This window comes from Poromitra crassiceps, assembly GCF_964638095.1.
Source record: "Poromitra crassiceps genome assembly, chromosome: 21".
Taxonomy (NCBI): domain Eukaryota; kingdom Metazoa; phylum Chordata; class Actinopteri; order Beryciformes; family Melamphaidae; genus Poromitra; species Poromitra crassiceps.
Window position 1 is genome coordinate 13,063,512 of NC_139638.1, and position 23,370 is coordinate 13,086,881.

The following is a 23,370-nucleotide window of genomic DNA, read 5'->3' on the forward strand; positions in this document are numbered from 1 at the left end:
GTCCATGAGAAATCAGCTGGTCAAAGTAGGCCAGAAACGGCTCCCAGAAAAGATGAAAATCTTTTAAGTGAGTTTGTCCTCAGGAATCTGAGTCTCTCTCTCCATATAACTGAGACCATGTCCGTCAACCACAGCTGAAAAGAAGGTGGAGAGGGGGGGGACTTCCATTCCTTCAGAATGATTCTCTTGGCGACAGTCGTCCCCCTGTGTCAGAGACTGTTAGACCCACTACGTTACTGCATGCTGCAGATCTCTCTCTCTGGGTCTGGGACACCTCTAGCTCCAAACTGGTGTCGGAAATACTGGACAGTGACTGGTTAGTGATGTCTTTAGCGATCAGGGGCGCCCACCCATCCTGAATCTGTTGACTTTTGAAAATGAACCACTCATTGGTGCTAACGACCTGTCAGTCATTCATTTTTGACCCCCCCCCCCTAGACCCGCCCCTCAAAGCAGCAGCTTTTATGTATGCAGTACTCTATTATGTACTATGCAGAGCGATTCAACCTAACATTGGAGTCTGGGGAGAGACTACACTCAGGGGAGAATTTTCCACTGGGGACAGGGGGGACATTTCCCCCCCACTTTTTAAACTGAAAAAATCGTGGGTAAACTGAAAAAATCATGCTTAATACGCTACTGTTTGACCAGCCATCATATTATGGCAGAGAATGTTAATTGAGTTGTTAATTATAAGCTATAGGCTACTCCAAAAGATTGCCATGGATTTCCTCGTCTGTAAAAAGTGCCCTCTCCAGACCCTGAATGCATTTCTAATGGCGCTCTGTATGGAAATTCCCCTTTCCAAGCCGTCCCTGAAGGCAGCACTCACAGTATTGTAACAGCAAATTTAACTTTTGTGCTAATATTATTCAGTTTGTGGAGTTATTTTTCTGTGACAAGTATCATCCAAATGTTAATTTAAAATAAGATATTCCTCTAAATCTGGCTAAAAACGTTAAAACGTTTTTGCCAGCCCTTGCCCCTCTAACATTCTCTGCACGTCCCTGCTGCTGTATAAAGGGTTAGGTGAAGAGAGGAAGTGAACATGGTTGAATTTAAAATAAAGCACACTAATAATAATAATAATAATAATAATAATAATAATAATAATAATAATAATACAACCAACGTGATTTCAATATGGCTCTGGCTTTCACATCAGTATTGTTCTATGCCTTGTTCATGTCACCTGCTTTCATATCAGAGCTCTGATGAGTTGGAGGAGGTGGTGTCTAAAAGGCATCTATTTAGTGATGTGTGTAGTTCTTCATAGATCTAGCCTCTTAATCTTCCCCTCAGAGTGCACCAAATTGATGCATTTTACTTTAAAATGTAAAAAAAAAATCTTCCAGGGGGGCATGCCCCCGGACCCCCCTAGAGGGTCGGCGCTCCACATTCTATTGTGTCCCCCCCCACTTGTGAAACCAGGTATTCGCCCTTGACTACACTACACATATGAACAAATACAGTCGGCTTGTAAGGGCAACCGTGGCAAAGATACAGGCAGAGGTATTGAACACAAGAGACAATGACAGACTGAAAGAGAGTGAAGTTAAGAGGAAGAGACAGAGCGAGGGAGATACAGAGAACAAGGAGGTGGTGGAGTGATAAGAGAGAGTGATAAGATGTAGTGACTCTGTAAATAACAGTGAAGGAGTGGACACTCCCCACCCTTCCTTCCTTCCTTCCCGGCTCATCAGACGCTGCTTTCTCCATCGTGGGGTTGGAAGATAGATCTCAAAGATGTCTCTACTACTTTTCCTGCTCTGTCTCCTAATCAGCTGTCTCAGCTAAAAAACCTAAACAAAACTCCAGGGAGGCGAACTGCCCGTTCTCTTTAATGAAGGGGGGGGGGGAAACAGAAACGAATGAATTAATTTTCTGAACTTACCAGACTGTTCTCTGTTCTATTATTTCCCTTTATCCACGTAGGCATTATATATCCTCATTACTGATAATTATTTAGAAAAAATCTCATTGTGTAAATATTTAGTGAAAGCACCAATGTCATCCTTACAATATCGATATTATATATATATATATATATATATATATGTATACCGGTATATATATATATATATATATATATATATATATATATATATATATATATATATATATATATGTGTGTGATATATATATAGTGAGATATATATATAGTGATATTTGATTTGATCCATCATGTATCAATCAATCAATCAATCAACTTTTATTCTCAGACACAAGGTCCATAGAAAAACACATACATGAACAACACAAAAATAAAACACACAAGAAAGAATTAACATCTATAGAATGCACCTATACCAATAGCACCACATTCGTGAGTTGTATCTCACAGCACTAAACACAGGGTTGGTTAGCAGTACTATGATGGCATTCTGGGACACATTTAGTCTGCCGATAAATTTATACATTAGGTTTCTAAGGAGGGCCTGACAAGTGTAGACTCCTGCCTTACATAAACAGGGCACTTGCACTACTCCACCTAGGTTTTTTTCATCAAAATCCGCATACAATCGTTATATGCAACCAGAAGCTTATGTAGTTTTAGATGGTGCTGGACCTCTGACGGTGCAGCTCAGCTCCAATCATAAATCCCACAGCACAGGGATTCACAATATAAATGAACTCATTTCCTCTGCAGCAGCAGCGGCCTGAGTTACCTTAAGCAAGCTTCTCTGTCACCTTAATTAAGGAGAAGATTGGTGTGTGTGGCTGAGGAATGCTCTTGATAGATCCTGTGAGGCCTCTTTCTCATATGGCCGACTCCAGAGGAACCAGCCTGCTACCTCCAGGCCTCTGGTGGAAAAAAATTACAGGCAGAACACTCAAGTCAGCAGCTCTCTCAGAAAGGCTATATAGGAACTGTGATGATTAATTTCTCTCCATGCTGTGAACCACCTCCCAATCAACCATTAAAAAAATTGATAAATCATAAAATTGCAATCTTGTGCAAGAACAAAGATCACCAGATTTGTATGCATGTCACCGGAGGAGGGGGGAGGAGAAAATAAGTGGATAAATTCTGCAACTGAAAGGAATAGAAAAGGGGAATGGCCATTAATGCTGGTAAAAATTACTATACCAGTACCTTCAACTAAGTGAGTAAAGAGAGAACTTATATGTATAGATTATACATCAAACTCTTGAGCTACTTCTGCTCTCACTCAGAATGTCAAAATATACGCGATGTGATGTATAGTTTTTGAGATATTAACGTTTGTTTGGCACAACTCATACTATTAACTGCCGCCGGGTTCCGCATTTCTGGGTGGCAAGTGACGTCACGCTGATTCGTCCTATAGAGACACTGCGGAGCGCGTCGTCATTCAGAAACCACGGCCAAAACGGGGGAAAACACAAACTCCCGTCCAATCCTGGCGTTCTCCTATATGGCCGGGTGTTGCACAAAAAGATCGTATATACGGAAGATGAACACTCCAACTTACTTCATTGACAGCAACATCCACATTTCTCTTCTCGCCAATTCTCAATGGCTTCCTTGTTTTCCTCGGGAGTACAAAAAAACTTTAACTGGCGATTTTTTACATTTGTTGTCTGTGCAGCCCCACCACACAACAGCTTTTAGCTATGTTTAATTCAAGGAAAATGACGCTGGTGTATGGAAGTGAACTGAGCTTTTCCCCCGTGATGGGCGTGGCCTATTTCATGCAGTGTCTCTATACTGTACTTAACCCCCCCCCCTCGGCACAATGAACTGCCAACTCCGTCACATAACACAGCGCTCAACTTCACCACCACAGACTGTATGGGCTGTGGCTGCTGGGGGTAGTGGGCCAATCACACGTCGCGTCCAATCGAAGAACGCTCGCGGTGATTGGCTGTAAGAAAAAAACATATAAATAGACATTTTTTTTAGAGATCTGTGTACAAAAAGGATCGAATGCAGGTATCGTTTGACTGATACGTTTCGATACTACTCGGTACTGGGTTATTTCAGTTGATACCATGACACACCTAAACCAGTGGTTTTCAAAGTGGGGTCCGGGGACCCCCAGGGGTTTCCCAGCAGGGGGTCGCCAGGAAAAAGGGGAATAATTTATTTTCACTATAATTCCATTCACAAGTAACACGATCACAGAATGTATGGGTTTCATACACTTCCTGTGATAAAACATCTAAAAGCAGAAATCATATCAGATGGGGGACCCCTGGGACAAAATCTGATTAAGTGGGGGACTGGGGGTCTGTGGTCTAATTTGTCAGTATGGTCCTTCAAGGACCGTCCTTGCCAAAAGGTTTGAGGACCTCTGAGGTATACCGATACCCAGCTCTAATGGAGGTGTTTCAGCTCTGATGTTGCTCTGGTTTGCCTTTGCCACGGTCTCTCTGTCTCTCATCTCCATGTTGCTGACGTCCTCTCTCGTTCTTCCTCTTCTCTTCCTCTCGCACCCTGCATCCTTCTCTGCGTGGACGATGCAGGTGCGCTCAGACTACGACCAACTGAGACAGACGTTTGGTGTCGTGAGCCAGGAGCGAGACGTGGCCCAACAGGAGAGGGGTCAACTCCAAGACAAAGTGGAGACCCTGGAACAGGTTCTGAAGGTGAGACTTTACCCTCCATTCCCCCATGTCATTCATTCATACCCCTTACTGTTTTCAATGTATATGCTCCCTCTGGGCCACGTTATCCACAATCATAACCTCCATTTTCATTGTTATGCGGATGATGTCCCAATCAAATCCCCAACTTCTGGGAGTGTAGATTGCTTAAAGGCCTGCTGCCTTGCTTAAAGGCCTGGGGCCGTATGCACAAACATTGTGAGAATCCTCTCTCAGAGAGCTCCTAACTTAGCCTCAAAACTTCTAGCCAGGAGTCTGAGCTTAGGAGTGAGTTAGGAAAGTTCTCAGAGCAACTCTGAGGAAGGAAATGACAGAAACCTTGATCTTAGTGAGGAGGTGTGGTTGACCCCGTTGCTAGGTAGGACTCATTATTTTAGAAGCTGTGATTGGTTGATCAACAAAGAAAAAAAGAAAAACACACTCAGTGATAGAATGGACAGTGAAATAAACCGTTCATAGAATTTTGTCTGTATTAAGACATGGTGAAATTATGAATATTATTTTATGTAATGAACAACTCAAATAAAGTAATACATAAAAAATAAAATTAATTAATTAAATAAAGTAAGCCAGACTTTAAAATTAGCTACAAAATGTTTGAACACACAGACTTGTGCAGTATTCACATGCTGACAGTTAATATATTTATTTATATAGCACAAAGGATAAATCAATCTCAGTAAGTCAATTTAAGTGTGCGGTGGTTATTTTCTTCAATTTATATTTATTTATATGTTTATTTGCCATGCTGGTAATTTCAGGGGAAATTGACTCAGCTGTCATCAATTTCCTTGATTGCAATGGAAACACGCAGAAGAAGAAAACCTAACTGGACGGAGGAGCAATGCTTACTGTTAGCACAATTCACAGTTTGGAGAATATTGATCCTACCTCTCTGTCTTTCTGCCATTTTCTCCTCTGCTAAAGAAACTCTCAAGCCTCTTAAAAGTCCTCCTCCCTCCTCTTATCAGTTTTCCACCTTAGGAGCTCTCTTAAGGGCTAAGGTGTTTTGTGAGTAACTTTTATCTTTACCAGGATCTAGTCCTAACTTTAAGGGGAAATTCTTACAAAACGTCATAATTCTAAGAATTTTCTTAGAATTTCGTCACTAAGAGCAACTCTTAAGGTGCGTTCACACCGACCTATTAAAGTTTGTCGCTGGCGTCGAGTTTACATACAAAGTCAATGCAAACGAGCGATTGAGCGTATATTCGCCTGGGAGAATAATCGCTGGGCGTCCGAGCGGCAGAGACAGAGCGATAGGGAGAAAATACGCTCGTCGCTCAAGATGAAATATTCCAACTCGAGCGAAAATACGCTGGCATCAGTCGCTCGCTGTTCAATGCTGATTGGCTGCCGTGTGAGAGCGAGTCAAGGATCACTCTGGCTTGGAACAAACCGCTTGTTTATTGTGTGGCAACAAACCGCATTGACAGGCTGACAGCTGACATGAAGTGAAGTCTGTACTACCGGTATGCAGCTCGCATTAGGAGCACGCTGATAGGCTTTAGCTTGTAAACAATGACGGTGGCTCGTAGTGGACAAACAGCATGACATTGCGTAACGTTATATCCCCCACATGTCCGTCATTTCGTGTGCCTGTTGATGAGCGATTTAAACAGAGCGACAGAGCGATTCCAAAGGGTTGACTTGAGCGACAGAGCGAAAAATAAATATCTCGGTGTGAACACAGCTTTAGTACTAGGAAGCTTTATGAATACGGCCTGGATCTCACAAAACCTGTTAAATACGGACAAAACAGAGATCGTCCTCTTTGGCCCACCAAAGTCCACAGATCATCTGGGCATTATGTCCGTTAATGTGAAACCAGTTGCCAAAACGTTGGTGTTTTCATTGACTCGGATCTTAGTTTTAGGCTGCTTTCTCACTGGCGCCCCCGGTGCCGTTCCCGAGCACACTTGTCCCCAAATTAACCCCAGTTTTGAAACATTTGACGAGTGTGAACGTTGCGTTCCGTTCCGTTCCGTTCCGTTCCGCGCCCGGGCGCGCAACAGGGAACCGTGACAGGATCCACTTGAAAAGGTGGTCTGGATCTTTGGCATGTCACGGAACGAGCGGATTCTTTTAAATCACTTTTAAAAAACACACTCGCTCTTCCGTAAATCACCTTACCTGTACTGCATTATCTTTGGAATCTCTTGATTTCCTATCTGTCCACCATCCTCACCCCATTCATCAGGATTGGAATACTTGTCAGACCTTGGAAACATTCACATTCACATCTCTCCCTTTTTGACTTGCCCCAGCCAGGGCTCCCATGAAAAAGAGATTTCAATCGCAATGGGACTCACCTGGTTAAATAAATAAATAAATAAATAAATACATAAATACATAAATAAATACATAAAAAAATAATAATAATAATAATAATAATACATAAATAAATAAATACATAAATAAATAACTTGATAGATAGATAGATAAATAAATAAATGTGTTTGTTTGCTAATAAAATAGATAGATAGATAGATAGACAGATAGATAGATAGATAGATAGATAGATAGATAGATAGACAGATAGATAGATAGATAGATAGATAGATAGATAGATACTGTAGATAAATAAATAAATGTGTTTGTTTGCTAAGAAAATAGATAGATAGATAGATAGATAGATAGACAGATAGATAGATAGATAGATAGACAGATAGATAGATAGATAGATAGATAGATAGATAGATAGATAGATAGATAGATACTGTAGATAAATAAATAAATGTGTTTGTTTGCTAAGAAAAGCGTATAAGAAATTGATGTAACTGGAGGTGAAGTGCCATTCGTTTCACGGGGGGACTCTTTCATCATGTTGTGCTCTGCCGATAGTAATCAGACACAGTCCCATTGCACTGTGTAAAGCACTCTCATTACAAACCCTCGCCTCCCTACATCTCCCATCGATTGTCTGTTTGTAGGGATATTTGAGAGAGAAATGGACCCATCAGAGAAACATTGACCCACTCCCTCCCTAGTACAGAAAAGAAAGGTTTGTCACTTTCTCATTCTGTATTGATTATGTGGACAGCCGGACCATGTGTTAGGGAAAATTATACAGTGGGTGGAGAACGCAGAGAGAGAGAGAGAGAGAGAGAGACAAAGCAGAACATCAGGCCTGGCGCCGGCATGAAGTGACTAAGGGGGCAGTTAAAAATGTAGAGAGGGCACATCTTTTTATATCGTACCGGCAAAGCAATAGGTTATCAACCTGCTGTGGCTATTTCTGCATTTTTTATCTTGCACCCGCAGTATAGTGGCGTCTTGCACCCTGCAGTATAGTGGCGTCTTGCACCCTGCAGCAGAGTCCTGCGCGGGTCTGATTTTCAAGACCCGGTTCCGCCCGGCCCCGCGACGTGCAGTACCGACCCCGCTCCGCGAACCCGCACATATGATCAATCAGTACCGCAACCCACCCCGCCCCACAGACATGAGACCCGCCCCCCGACCCGGAACCGCATATATATAATAACCGTTAATCTGCAGTGCAAACATTTTGCAGTGAACCTAATGAAACTGCCACCGTTTCACACGGGAGGCGAACAGCAGTCTTTCTGGCCGAGACTCATCAGCTGATGTAGCCTACATTAATTAGCTTTTAGCAGCTGCTAGCTCACTAACCAGCTGGATAGCTCTGCTATCAGACACAGACAGTAATACAGCAAGCAAAGTGATTTACCAGCTATTTCCAATATGTCCGGTATAATCCATACTGCCTTTATGATTGCTGTTGGAGGAACGTAAATCCACGTTGGGATGAGACCTCTCCACTCTCACGCTATCCATCCATGACATGGTGTTGCCTGTTGCTATGAAAACAGCCAGTGTGTATGTTTGACTGGAAGCTAACGTTAGCCTACTATATTATCTGTCCGACTCGTATTGTCTCCAATCAATCACCTTGACCGCAGCTGAGTTTTGAATGTTTTGTGCAGTCCATATAGCGTCACACATTGCACAGTATGCGCATACTTGAAACGATGCTGGTTATGTAAACAAAGCGAAAACGTGCGTCAGAAACTTTTCTCCTCTTCGAGTCAGACCAGCTGCCAGACACCCCCCCTGCCAGACACACCCCCTGCCTCCATCTGAGTGCAACAGAAAAACATACATGGCTCATACGTTGTCGTTGTTCCACCCGCCGCCCGTCCGCATTTAGTAAATTTTTACCCGCCGCCCGACCCACCAATTTACAGAAGTGTATTTTTTACCCGCCCCCGCGTTTTTTTGCGGGTACCCGGCGGGGCCCCGCGGAACCCCGACCCGGTGCAGGACTCTGCCCTGCAGTATAGTGGCATCTTCCACCCGCAGTATAGTGGCATCTTGCACCCTGCAGTATAGTGGCATCTTGCACCCTGCAGTATAGTGGCATCTTGCACCCTGCAGTATAGTGGCGTCTTGCACCCGCAGTATAGTGGCGTCTTGCACCCGCAGTATAGTGGCATCTTGCACCCGCAGTGTAGTGGCATCTTGCACCCGCAGTATAGTGGCATCTTGCACCTGCAGTATAGTGGCATCTTGCACCTGCAGTATAGTGGCATCTTGCACCCTGCAGTGTAGTGGCATCTTGCACCCTGCAGTATAGTGGCATCTTGCACCCTGCAGTGTAGTGGCATCTTGCACCCTGCAGTATAGTGGCATCTTGCACCCTGCAGTATAGTGGCATCTTGCACCCTGCAGTATAGTGGCATCTTGCACCCTGCAGTATAGTGGCATCTTGCACCCTGCAGTATAGTGGCGTCTTCCACCCGCAGTATAGTGGCATCTTGCACCCTGCAGTATAGTGGCATCTTGCACCCGCAGTATAGTGGCGTCTTGCACCTGCAGTATAGTGGCATCTTGCACCCGCAGTATAGTGGCATCTTGCACCCGCAGTATAGTGGCATCTTGCACCCGCAGTATAGTGGCATCTTGCACCCTGCAGTATAGTGGCATCTTGCACCTGCAGTATAGTGGCGTCTTGCACCCGCAGTATAGTGGCATCTTGAACTTGCAGTATAGTGGCGTCTTGCACCCACAGTATAGTGGCATCTTGCACCCGCAGTATAGTGGCATCTTGCACTCGCAGTATAGTGGCATCTTGCACTCGCAGTATAGTGGCGTCTTGCACCCGCAGTATAGTGGCGTCTTGCACCCGCAGTATAGTGGCATCTTGCACCTGCAGTATAGTGGCATCTTGCACTCGCAGTATAGTGTCATCTTGCACCCGCAGTATAGTGGCGTCTTGCACCCGCAGTATAGTGGCATCTTGCACCCGCAGTATAGTGGCATCTTGCACTCGCAGTATAGTGGCGTCTTGCACCCGCAGTATAGTGGCATCTTGCACCCGCAGTATAGTGGCATCTTGCACTCGCAGTATAGTGGCATCTTGCACTCACAGTATAGTGGCGTCTTGCACCCGCAGTATAGTGGCGTCTTGCACCCGCAGTATAGTGGCATCTTGCACCTGCAGTATAGTGGCATCTTGCACTCGCAGTATAGTGTCATCTTGCACCCGCAGTATAGTGGCGTCTTGCACCCGCAGTATAGTGGCATCTTGCACCCGCAGTATAGTGGCATCTTGCACTCGCAGTATAGTGGCGTCTTGCACCCGCAGTATTATAGTGGCGTCTTGCACCCGCAGTGTAGTGGCATCTTGCACCCTGCAGTATAGTGGCGTCTTGCACCCACAGTCTAGTGGCATCTTGCACCCGCAGTATAGTGGCATCTTGCACCCGCAGTATAGTGGCATATCGCACCCTGCAGTATAATGGCATCTTGCACTCTCAGTATAGTGGCATCTTGCACCCGCAGTGTAGTGGCATCTTGCACCCGCCGTATAGTGGCATCTTGCACCTGCAGTATAGTGGCGTCTTGCACCCTGCAGTATAGTGGCATCTTGCACCCGCAGTATAGTGGCATCTTGCACCCGCAGTGTAGTGGCATCTTGCACCCGCAGTATAGTGGCATCTTGCACCCGCAGTATAGTGGCGTCTTGCACCCGCAGTATAGTGGCATCTTCCACCCGCAGTATAGTGGCATCTTGCACCCGCAGTATAGTGGCGTCTTGCACCCGCAGTATAGTGGCATCTTGCACCCGCAGTATAGTGGCGTCTTGCACCCGCAGTATAGTGGCGTTTTGGGGGCGGAAAAAAACACACGCAAATGTTCTTCATTTGAAACTTCTAGATGCAACTAGATGCTCATTGTCACCACGTTTCTTCTCTAACACAGGAACATCTCATCTCAATGAGCCTTCCTCCTAGCATCCAAGCAGTGTAAAGGTCAAACCAACCACAGGTCGTCGACAAATGAACGAGTTGTCCTACAGTGAAGTGGCTTGTCACAGCTGACAATGATAATGACAATGACGATGATGATGATGATGATGAGAATACCAAAAAATTATCCATCCAACGAGGCTATGTGAACCTCCCCTGTGGTGAACGATGGAACTCGGGTTCAGACTCGAGCAAATGAGCCGGAATGTTTGTATTGGGCGCTCATGTTGTCTCTACAGAACACAGGGTGTTGCTGAAAGGGAAGGTGTGCTCGGGCAAATCTTCCCTGAATATTAGGGGTGTCACGATACACTCAGTTCACGATACGATACACGATATTGGGTTCACGATAACGATACGATACGATACTTTAACAATGTTCTTTTGCGATCGATTTGTAAGTTGAGGGGGCATCCTCCACGCTAATTTGAGTCATTTCACCATTTTCATCCTCGTGTCTGTAACCGTTCTCGTCTGTTCAAACAAAGCAATGAAAAGGAGAGCGAGCATGCAATCAGATGCAGATCAGTGAACCACCATGTTCAGTTTCTTTTTCTTAACGATATGAGATTTCATCTCAACGAGACATATTGTCACGTTTTGATATCGCGATATTTTGTGGGACGATATATTGTGACATCCCTACTGTATATATACGTTTTCAGTCGTGCTCCAGTGACGGCCTCTCACCCAGCACCAGTGCTCCGAGTCCTCCTCCCTCCCCTGATCATGTGAAGCGAGGGAGGACTTAGGAGTCAGGACACCTCGAGCCACTCAGAAGCTCTTCTTCTCTCTGAGGGAGAGAGAACACAGAGAGAACATGATCGATGTCACAGCTTCCTAAGCTGCCTTTTCTTCTTAAGTCCTGAGAAACGTCTTATGGCCTTAACTCTGTTTCTGCACCATGGCAGCTGGTCTCAACTCGTCACTCTGTGGAGGGATGCTACTGTATCTAGTTATGACTCGTCACTCTGTGGAGGGATGCTACTGTATCTAGTTATGACTCGTCACTCTGTGGAGGGATGCTACTGTATCTAGTTATGACTCGGCTCATTTGCGAGCGGGTAGATTTGGGGTTCAGTGTGGGTGACCTTGTGTGACGGCTTGGGTGGAACTGAGTCTGAAGTGCAGTTTGAAGTGCAGCTTAGACATGATACATGTATATGAATGCTAGACATACTGTAAATAGCTCGCCATGTTCAGACTAGGAGGCCAAATCTGATTTGTGTTGGCCATGTTCACATTACAGGCAAATCTGATTTGCTGATAAAGTCATTAATCATCATTATCTTGATTGGTTTCCCAAATCTGATTTGGGAGTGTGTCCGCACTGCCACAAATCTGATTTTCAAGTCAGATCTGTGTGTCCAGACCTCCATATGTGATTTGGGACAAGTGACACAAATCAGACTTGGAGCGTCCAGACTCATAAAACCAATCTGGATAGAATCATTAATAGGTCACTAAAGTTCACAAATCAGATTTGGCCTCCTAGTCTGAACATGGCCTAGTGACCTATTAATGACTTTATAGTGACCTATTAATACATTCACTGCCAGCCGTTTTTCAAAACTGTAGTTAGCTTCTGCCAGAGGGTTTTTTTGAGGATTCTGGCTCATCTTTCAAGAGCCGAGGATTCGTTTCTGTTAGGATTTTGTGAACACACAATATCTCAAAAGAACTAATAGAATGTGTGCTTTCTCTGTCTAAAAGAGTTAGTTTGTAGAGCTAGTAGTTATGTAAGCATTAGCAGTTGAATACAGCATGGTTTCAGCGTCGGAAAATTTATTCTGAGATAAACGGCTTTTTGTGAAATTCGATAGAACAGTCACTTTAACCATTCATTTTTGGCATCAGTAAGACGTCAGACATCTAAACAATAGTTTTGAACAGTAATTTCCTCCATAACAGCAGGAAACACCCCTCTCCTTCAAACTCCTCCCTCCGTGCGTGTTCTTCTTGGCTGCAGCGAGCGTGTCACAAGCTCGTTGCTGCTGCTGCTGTAACCTCGCGTCACCAGGCTCACTGCTTTGCTGCTGCTGTGCCTGTCTGCCTGTCTGCCTGGCGGCCGCTGGGCAAGTCTGGATGGATGGGCTCGCTCATTTCTTGGGGTTCTGAGAGCTTTGATGAAGCTTTTGCGATTCTGGTCTTATTTATGCTGCGTGTTTCAAAGTGTGTTCCACCCGTAATCTATTATGCAAATTTGCAAAACCCCACCGCCAGCTCCCAAGCGCGAAAGCGTTTTCGCCAATCCATTTTCATGAGAATGGCTTCCTCACAGTGCTTTTTGCTTGCCTTCCTCTAGAATGGAGAGCACTGTCGCCACTTAGTGGGTCGGTGGAATGGGTTGTACACGTTCGGTCGCTCCAATATTTTTATAGGAGACGTGGGGGGCATTGATCCACGTAGCACCGTCAAAAATTTTTTTTTTTTTTTTTTGACGTCTCAACTCGCCATTGGCAGTGAACGTGTTAATTACTTTATCCAGATTGGTTTTATGAGTCTGGACGCTCCAAGTCTGATTTGTGTCACTTGTCCCAAACCACATTATGGAGGTAGTTTCCAATCTGCTTCAAATGTGCTTTTGACTGATGTGTCTTCATTGCGGACGCGCAGATCCACCAAATCTGATTTGAAACGTCACTCGCAACTCGTCATCAAATGCTTCTGCGCAGGAAAACCACGTCACCAACGTACGTATTTACTGACGCCCACGTCGTTACCATAGCAACCCATGCAGATAGGCTGTTTAGGTCTGGACACACAGATCCGACTTGAAAATCTGATTTGTCGCAGTGCGGACACACTCCCAAATCAGATATGGGAAACCAATCAAGATAATGATGATTAATGACTTGATCAGCAAATCGGATTTGCCTGTAATGTGAACATGGCCTAACACTCTTTCCTTCTTACTACTTTTACTCAACTTAACACTTATGCTCCAGGCTTTTACACTTGGGTAGTTAAAAAGGGAACTGTTTACACATTTGATATTGTTTTGAAGTGTGTGACCATGGTTTAATTGGTGTAATTGGAGAGGCGGTAGAATAGAAGAAGACTTTCTTCTGAATGTTGCTTTTGTAATTTTACAGCTGGTGGAACTGCACTTGTTCTTTGACTATGTTTTAACACGTTCACTGCCAATGGCGAGTTGACTCGTCAAAAAAAATCCAACGGTTGACTGCCAATGACGAGTTGAGACGTCAAAAAAAATAAAAATAAATTTTGACGGTGCTACGTGGATCAATGCCCCCCACGTCTCCTATAAAAATATTGGAGCTACCGAACGTGTACAACCCATTCCACCGACCCACTAAGTGGCGACAGTGCTCTCCATTCTAGAGGAAGGCAAGCAAAAAGCAGTGTGAGGAAGCCATTCTCATGAAAATGGATTGGCGAAAACGCTTTCGCGCTTGGGAGCTGGCGGTGGGGTTTTGCAAATTTGCATAATAGATTACGGGTGGAACACACTTTGAAACACGCAGCATAAATAAGACCAGAATCGCAAAAGCTTCATCAAAGCTCTCAGAACCCCAAGAAACGAGCGACCCCATCCAGACTTGCCCAGCGGCCGCCAGCAGACAGGCACAGCAGCAGCAAAGCAGTGAGCCTGGTGACGCGAGGTTACAGCAGCAACAGAAACGAGCTTGTGACACGCCCGCTGCAGCCAAGAAGAACACACACGGAGGGAGGAGTTTGAAGGAGAGGGGTGTTTCCTGCTGTTATGGAGGAAATTACTGTTCAAAACTATTGTTTAGATGTCTGACGTCTTACTGATGCCAAATGAATGGTTAAAGTGACTGTTCTATCGAATTTCACAAAAAGCCGTTTATCTCAGAATAAATTTTCCGACGCTGAAACCATGCTGTATTCAACTGCTAATGCTTACATAACTACTAACTCTACAAACTAACTCTTTTAGACAGAGAAAGCACACATTCTATTAGTTCTTTTGAGATATTGTGTGTTCACAAAATCCTAACAGAAACGAATCCTCGGCTCTTGAAAGATGAGCCAGAATCCTCAAAAAAACCCTCTGGCAGAAGCTAACTACAGTATTGAAAAACGGCTGGCAGTGAATGTGTTAATGAACCTGTTATCACAGATGGAAACTGTACAGGCATTAGCTTGTGGCTAGTAAAGAATAGCGCAAACTCGTCCTCAAAACTCCGCATTTGCAGTGCAGGAGAAGTAGAAAAATGTCTACACTGTACGTGGAACAGTACTTGACTGCATGTCTATTCTGCACTTTGGTAGTGTGGTAGCCATCTCACAGCAGTGCCAGGCGAGTGCAACAGCAACATTTTGATTACTGGTCAGACACTCCAAGTCTAAGCAAAACTGAAACCCTCAATATAGTCTATAGAGAGGCAAAGTGACCGCCTACTTCCTGCTTCAGCACTGTACCAGAGATTTTCATCCGCCATTTACTTTCCCATACACATTTTGTAAAATGCGTATAAAAATAGTTTTACTTGTTCAAACCAAACGGTACAGATATATTTAGCAACAGGAGAGATCGCATAACATTTCACTGGTACCAAAACGTTAAAAAAAATGCGGGTTTAAAGAAAATATTTTTTTGATGTATTTTTTTGTTTTGGTCCGAGTGAAATGTTCTATGGTCTCTCCCGATTATAGCGTTAGCTGAACCGTTTGGTTCGATGAAGTACAACTATTTTATAAGCATTTTACGAAATGTCTATGGGAAAATAAATGGCGGATGAAAATCTCTGGTACAGTGCTGAAGCAGGAAGTGACGTTCCACTTTGCCTCGCTATTGGGTATTGGGGCTAATAGTTCCACTGTGATACTGTTCAAAACTTTTAAATGTCATTCTTGATTATAACCACATCCTCTGTGTGTGTGTGTGTGTGTGTGTGTGTGTGTGTGTGTGTGTGTGTGTCTCTCTCTCTGTCTCTCTATCTGTGTGTGTCTCTCTCTGTCTCTCTCTGTCTCTCTCTCTCTCTCTGTCTCTCTCTCTCTCTCTCTGTGGGTGTCTCTCTCTCTCTCTCTCTGTGTCTCTCTCTCTGTCTCTCTCTCTCTCTGTCTCTGTCTCTCTCTCCACAGCATATGCACAAGGCTGCAGAGCTGAAGCAGCAGCTGCAGATAGAGCATGAACAAGCCTTGGTGGCCCTTCACACCAAGCAGAAGGAGATCAATCAACTGCAAAGGGTACGAGCAAATAAAGAAAGAAAGAAAATAAATGCAAAGATAAAAATAGGTCATTTAATGGATAATATATTTTTCTAACATATGAGCCGTGTGTCATTCTTCCCTTGATAGGAGAATTCATGCCATCTTCATCTTTCCTTCATCTTTTTGTTTAGCAGCCATTTTTCGCGGAATCACTGTCATAAACTACAAGTGTACGTGAAAATGTACTGACCGTGAATAAATACCCACAAAAATGATCACATTGCGTGAGCATTGCAGCTTCCAGTCAGTGTTTTTCATAATGTTTGATTGTCTGGTGAAAAGCACTACATTTACTACTCAACTTTACATCGTACACATACTGACATCAAATCATTGTTTAGCAAGGCCCTCCAGGAAATTGTGATTTTGCGATCACAATATGCAAATTCAAGCAATCTCCGCAATATTTGCAGGGGCGTGCAAATTTTCAATATTCCCGCCGCGGGAATCCCGCAATTTCCGGCAACTTGCAATTTTGCATTACACAATTTTTCAAATTCACCAGATTGCATTGCAATTCTTCAGAAAAGCCACTGCAAATTCATAATTTTGATCGTAAACAATCATGAAAAAACTCCTGGAGGGACTGTTGAGAATAGAAACAACAATCAGAAACTCCAGCGTTACCGTTACACCTAAGAGGCTTGCACTGCAGAGGGAGGGGAGCAGTCCATATCAAAAGTATCGGGTTGCAAATTTGAGTACACCAAAAAATTGTGACTTTCATCCAGCTGTCCAACTACTCTTACCAGAGGCTACTATGTAGACACCGACACACCCCAAAAATAAATCACTTTATGTTCATCAGCAAGAAGTCCTAACACCCAGAAGTTAGCATCGCCTGGTTCATGGGATGTTTGTAGTGTATGAGGATCTGGGGATTTTGGTTAGATCGCTGAAATAAGGTCTGTGGTTAACAAAAGTTTATGAAACTGTGACCTTTGTGTTAAGCAAGGTCATCTTCATAAATGAACACCACTTTTATTTATTTTTAAAGCGATTTCTGAAAAATCACAATTTTTGGCGATCACATTTATGCTTAAAGTCCCTGGAAACCAGATTTTTATTTATTTATTATTTAGCATTTTGAGTTCATCACATCACGGGAACCTATGTTAATAAGCCACCAGCCAAATTTGAACGATGATGAACGTCGCAAAGTAGCCTATATAAATTTAGGTTTGACAGTCATGGCAAAAGTCATGAGAATCAATTAGATTTTAGAGTGTATTTTCTCCCGCGGACTGTGTGGGCGTGTCCCGTCTGCAGCAGGTCTCCTCTCTCTCTCTCTCTCTCTCTCTCTCGGAGGAGGAGACCTGCTCGCAGGAGACCTCTCTCTCCGTTAACGGAGAGAGAGAGAGAGAGAGAAGGAGAGAGAGAGAAGGAAAGAGAGATGGAGTGTGTGTGTGTGTGTGTGTGTGTGTGTGTGTGTGTGTGTGTTCGCGCGTTGCTCGGCGCATAGCACAGACAGAGAGGGTTTGCAGAGAGGAAGAGATCTCTGCCGCTGCGCTACTGTGTGTGTGTCAGTGTGTGTGTGCGCGCCTGCGTGCATGCGTGTGTGTGATTCGATTAAATCTCATGACGTGATAAGATCATGCATTTTAGCAGCGCGCGCACCGCTCTCTTCAATGAGGAAATGGAAATCCAGACCTTGTAGAAAAGTGCCGATTTTTGGGGTTAGGTTTGAAAGTAACGTCAACTAACTTTCTGAGGCACACAATTACTCGCATAAGACCCTAAATTTAATAGTTGGAAGGTTTTTGTGGATTTTGGTTTCCAGGGACTGAAATCATAAAAGTGCTGTTCATTTGTGATGATTATTTTGCTGATAACAGAGGTCACAGTTTCAAAAACCTTTGTTAACCACAGACCGTATTTCAGGCATCTAAAATCCCCATAGAAAAATTCCATTGTCTTCCACACGAGGGAACCGAGCGCAATGCTAACTACTGTGTTGGCCTATAGAAATATGTCATCGCTGCGCTACGTTATTGGGTTGACAGTATGTCAGCTACATGCTATCCACTCTGCCTCATGGTCTGATCGCTGTGTCAGCTGTCACTGTGTCTCTGTATGTTCTCCACAGGCTCAGGTTCACGCTGAGCACCAGCATGACGGAGCAGTGCACCTGTTAGAGGTACGATACACAAACACTGATCTGCACTATAAGCCTCACCCACTGTTACATTCATGAAATGAAATACTGTCTTTCTAGCTCGGTTTTGAGCTGGGGGGAAAATCCTATATGTTAGGTGTAGTAGGCCTATCAGATTGATGTGAGGTGCAAATGACATTAAAGTAAAAATTTCTTGGTTATTCACCCCCATGGAAGGTCGGGTTACGTTTTTTAGTCCACCAAACATTTGTGGAGTTTTCCAGGGAAACAGTTACATCAGGGATACTCAACTTGCTTTGCCCGGGGGCCACTTTCGTGAAATGATAGAAGGCCAGAGGCCAGTTAATAAACAAACAATATACATTTTTCTGTAGCGGATTGTAGGTTTTTGGGGTGTCAGCCGGAGTTTGGTCTGACAATGTTGTGCACACCGGATAGTTAGTTAGGTTAAGTTAGTTAGGTTAAGTACATACATACATACAGTAAGTGCCTGGGTAGCGAGCAGACGGCAGTATTTGACAATTTAGCAGCTAAATTATAGATTATTGAAAGATATTCCATATTCCAGACTGAAATGCTATAACAGAAGTGGAGTATTGGCCAGAATGACATGAACATTTGGACACTTATTCAGCGGGTATCTTGCATGTTGCGTTCAGGTGCACTGTAAAAAGTTATTATTTTTTTTATTTTATTTTTTGTGCAATTCCATCGCGGGCCGCAAGTTGAGTATCACTGAGTTACAGCATTCTCTAAATGAGAATGGTAAATGGTAAATGGTGCTACAAAGAGCTAGGATGTTATGCAAAGATTTGCAGGACTGGGGCCTCTGGGTAGTGTAGTTTTAGAGGTAAAAGCACTTGCCTACCACCGCGGAGACCCGGCAGCGGTACTTCAGGCTTGGTCAGATGTTCCAACCGGGAAGCCGGTGGGGTATGAGAGTCCTGGTTGCTGCACTGCACGGGGGAAGAAGGGGGGGAGGGGAACTGGGGGGGAACTCCCTACCTCCACACATCCGACAGTCTGACACCATAATAACCACATTCAAATCCCACCTGTTCAAACTGGCCTACTCACTTTAATCCTATACAGCACTCAGTTTTCTCTGACCTCATCCCTGACCTCAGACTATACGTCTCCCCACCCTGTATCTTTTCTTCATCTTTCTTGTGTCTATGCTTGTCTTGTTTTATCCATGCTGGTGTTTGCCATGCTTGCTGTTTTTATCCGACTATGATCTTTTACTATGTTCTTTTACGGCGGCGACCTTGGGTGTTTTGAAAGGTGCCCCCAAATAAAATGTATTATTTATTATTATGAATAGCGTGATCCTTCCACGCGCTACGTCCTGCCAGTGAAACTCCTCGTTGTCAGGTGAAAAGAAGCAGCTGGCGACTGCACATGTATCGGTAGAGTTGGGGGATTTTTTTTTTTTAGATTCTGCTTATTGATTCCTAAACAAATTTTGCATGAAATCTAAGTTCCTACCCGAACATATTAAGTGGCGGAAACAGACTGCTACATAAAGTGTTAATTTAAAACGTTATACATAAACTGTTGATGTTTACAAAAGATGATAATGAATTAGAAACAATGTTATGATCATCTGAATATGACTTGTGTCATGGTTAAATATTTTTTCCTCTGTGAAATAAGCATGTGACCAGTTTTGACCCCGCCCCTCAAAGAATCGGAATTGAGAATTGTTAAGAACCGAAATCGATGAGCAGAATCGGAATCAGAATTGTTCAAATCCGCTGGCGCCTCACAGCTCGAAGGTCCTGGGTTCGATTCCCACCTGGGACGCTGTGAACGCTGAAGGAATGCGTGCCCGTCCGCATGTCCTCGAGTGCCCACCGCCCAGGTGGGGTCGTCAAAAGGGCCTTTCTGTGTGGAATTTGAATGTTCTCCCCATGCCCCCTGGGGGTTTCCTTCATATAGGAACCCCACACCAAAAATATGCAATATCCTGGTTGCTGATGTGGTGCCTCCTCTGGTCGTTAGGGGCGCCTGTTCGGAGGGAGGGGAACTCGTTGGAATAGCGTGATCCTCCCACGTGCTATGTCCTACCGGTGAAGCTTCCCCTGTCAGGTGAAAAGAAGCGGCTGGCTAACTGCCCATGTCTCGGAGGAAGCATGGAGCCAGTTTCGGCTCTCCCCAGATCAGCAGAGGGTGGAGCAGCAACCAGGATAAATAAATTAAAATTAGTACTAACGGGGGATAAAAATGGGATAAATCCAAACGATACGATACCCAAACTATGTATGGGAGGAAGCATGGGCTAGTCAGCAGAGGGGGTGGAGCAATGGCCGGGACAGCAGGGGGCATGGCCAAGTACAATTAGGAATAAAATGGGAGAGGAATATGTCAAAAATAGCGTTTAACTGACCCTGATTCTGATCTACCTAGTTCACTCATAGGTCCATCGCATTGATACAAAATCACACGTCACAGTTTCATGTCTCTGACTTAAAGCTTTCGGAGAGATTTTCCTGCTCAGATGTACTGATTGTATTGTCTCAGGCCATAGGGAGAAGACATAGGATACGAATGATATAGTTAATAATTAGGGGTGGAAATCACCAGATGCCCACGATATGATACTTGAGTCACGATACGATAGTATTGCGATATTGCGATATCGCCGATATTGCGATATATTGAATATTGCGATATATTGAATATTGCGATATTTCGATATATTGTCTAACTCCTTTTCCTACCTTTTCCTTGACCTCACCGGAAGTAAAACATGCAGTGTTTTTTTGTTTTGTGTAGGCTACATTATTAAGCTTCTCTGGACTCAATACGCCACTGCAGGCGCGGCCTGCAACATCGGGCACTTCGGGGCAGATGCCCGGTGGCCTGGCATGGCATGGCCTGCAAAAAAAAAGATAAAAAAAAATTATATCGATACTTGGCGTCCAAATATCGATACAATATCGTCAGGCAAAATATCGCGATACTATGGTGTATCGATTTCCCCCCCCCCACCCCTATTAATAATACAGTGTAGAATTTGTGGTATTCCTCTTTAAGGTTCCCACCATCAGATTATGGGAAGTTGGATCTTCACTCACAAGACCTGATATTCCCACACAGACATCTTCATCCAGTCCACTACTGTGTAGTCTTTGGTTCAGACAAACACAGGGTGGGGCGCATTTACAGGATAGTTTGGTCAGGAAAAACCACAACTCCACTGTCCTAAAGTCTCGCCTCTCCTTACAAATCCAGCCAATCAATTTAAAGTCTCTTCCGTCCGCGTGCCCGTGTCTCTGCACTAATGGGCAAACACAGATCACTCAAACAGAAAGGTCAACAGAGCCTCGCCGTCTGTCTGCAGGGTCAAACAAACTGCGTCCTCCCATGAAACCATATTCTGCTTTCCCCAACTGCATAATCATTTAGTGCTTGTTCAGTTGACTTGTTTCACACGTGTATTTGTTCTTTCTGCTTGTGTTGGCATTGTTTACATTGTGACTTTGCATTAATTCTGTACATTTCTTTGAACCGATCAATGTGTTGTTGTCTTGTGTTGTTCACCTTTGCATTCATTACAATGGTATTTAATGGCATTTGGTTTTATTTATGTTTTTGTCATTTTTCTTCAAAATTATTTTTTTTATCTGTTTCCCCTCCCCTTTTTTTTGTCTGAACAGAACAATAAGGACAGAATGTTTCAGGTATTTATTTTCCTCCCTGAATTACAGTACTTTCATCTCCCTTCAATTTGCTGTGTTCCCAATGAATCACTTCAGCTCCAAAGACGTTTAGTGGCTATTCCGTGCTAATGAGACAATCATACAATATGTGCAATCACTGAATGAGATTGAATTAAATTAGATATCCCTATAATCTTGGCTCCAAACTGTACTGTACTGTACACTCCATCACCCAATAGATCTTAGATCTCCCTTGACTTTAGTTAGATCCCATTACTGATATGCATTTGTATTACATGCACACACACACACACACACACACACACACACACACACACACACACACACACACACACACACACACACACACACACACACACACACACACACACACCACACACACACACACACACATGCATTCGGACACAATCCTTTTTCCCAGCTTTCCCAACGCCATCAGAACTCAGTGATGGCTCCCCGATGTCCATTCATCGCCAACCACGATATATACTGTAGCCTCCCTCCTCCCATCTTTCTGCTGAGTCCTCAGACTCCTAAGTGTACTCTAGTTTCACCACAGAGCACGGTGAAGAGCAGCTCCGCCTGTAGCTTCAGTACATACCCTGGTGGAGCGTCCTTCATCTTATCTACTGCAAAGCAGGCTATGGTGCAGACGCCTCCATCTGTAACTCACTAACACACATACCTGTGTGTGTGTGTGTGTGTGTGTGTGTGTGTGTGTGTATATACATACATATATAGTTACATACATGATCAGAACAGTATGTATATATATATATATATATATATATATATATATATATATATATATATATATATATATATATATATATATACTGTTCTGATCATGTATGTAACTTTTATAAGCCTCTTACCTCTTTGCAGTGCTCAGCTCAGGCTTGGTTATCAAAGTGTAGCACTATGAAGCAGTATGGAGCAGTATGTTGCAGTATGTAGCAGTGTAGCAGTGTGTATGGAGCAGTATGTTGCAGTATGGAGCAGTATGGAGCAGTATGTAGCAGTATGTAGCAGTATGTTGCAGTGTAGCAGTATGTTGCAGTATGGAGCAGTATGTTGCAGTGTAGCAGTATGTAGCAGTATGTTGCAGTATGTTGCAGTGTAGCAGTATGGAGCAGTATGTTGCAGTATGTAGCAGTATGGAGCAGTATGTTGCAGTATGTAGCAGCAGCTGCAGCAGTGCAGAGAGACTCTTCACATATGCTTTGGTTAGACTGCAGTGGGTTTGACGTAACAGGCAGCTCCATGCTGAACACGGCTCTTTCGGGAACCTCTTTGAATTGCTTCTGCTTTTGATCGGCACAAACAGATAAGACACTGACTCGTTTTCAGACGACTCTATAGAATTACACATGATGAACTACATCCCATAGCAACTGAAGGCTTTACATATGAAGTGTGTGTTCTTGCCAATGATGACTGATCTCTCTCTCTCTCTCTCTCTCTCTCTCTTTCTCTCACTTTTTCTCTCTTTCCCTCCTGATCT

At 43.9% G+C, this 23,370-nt stretch overlaps 1 protein-coding gene across 1 annotated transcript in view; it reads left to right on the plus strand.

Moving 5' to 3' along the window:
* rimbp2a (RIMS binding protein 2a) overlaps window positions 1-23,370 on the plus strand; it is a gene marked incomplete at both ends in the record, with an annotated part of 119,275 nt that overhangs the window by 56,483 nt on the left and 39,422 nt on the right. Inside the window, 3 exons of the mRNA XM_083657321.1 lie at window positions 4,450-4,572; window positions 15,936-16,040; window positions 18,151-18,201. Coding sequence (XP_083513447.1) covers window positions 4,450-4,572; window positions 15,936-16,040; window positions 18,151-18,201 — 279 coding nt within the window. The remainder of the gene's footprint in view (window positions 1-4,449; window positions 4,573-15,935; window positions 16,041-18,150; window positions 18,202-23,370) is intronic.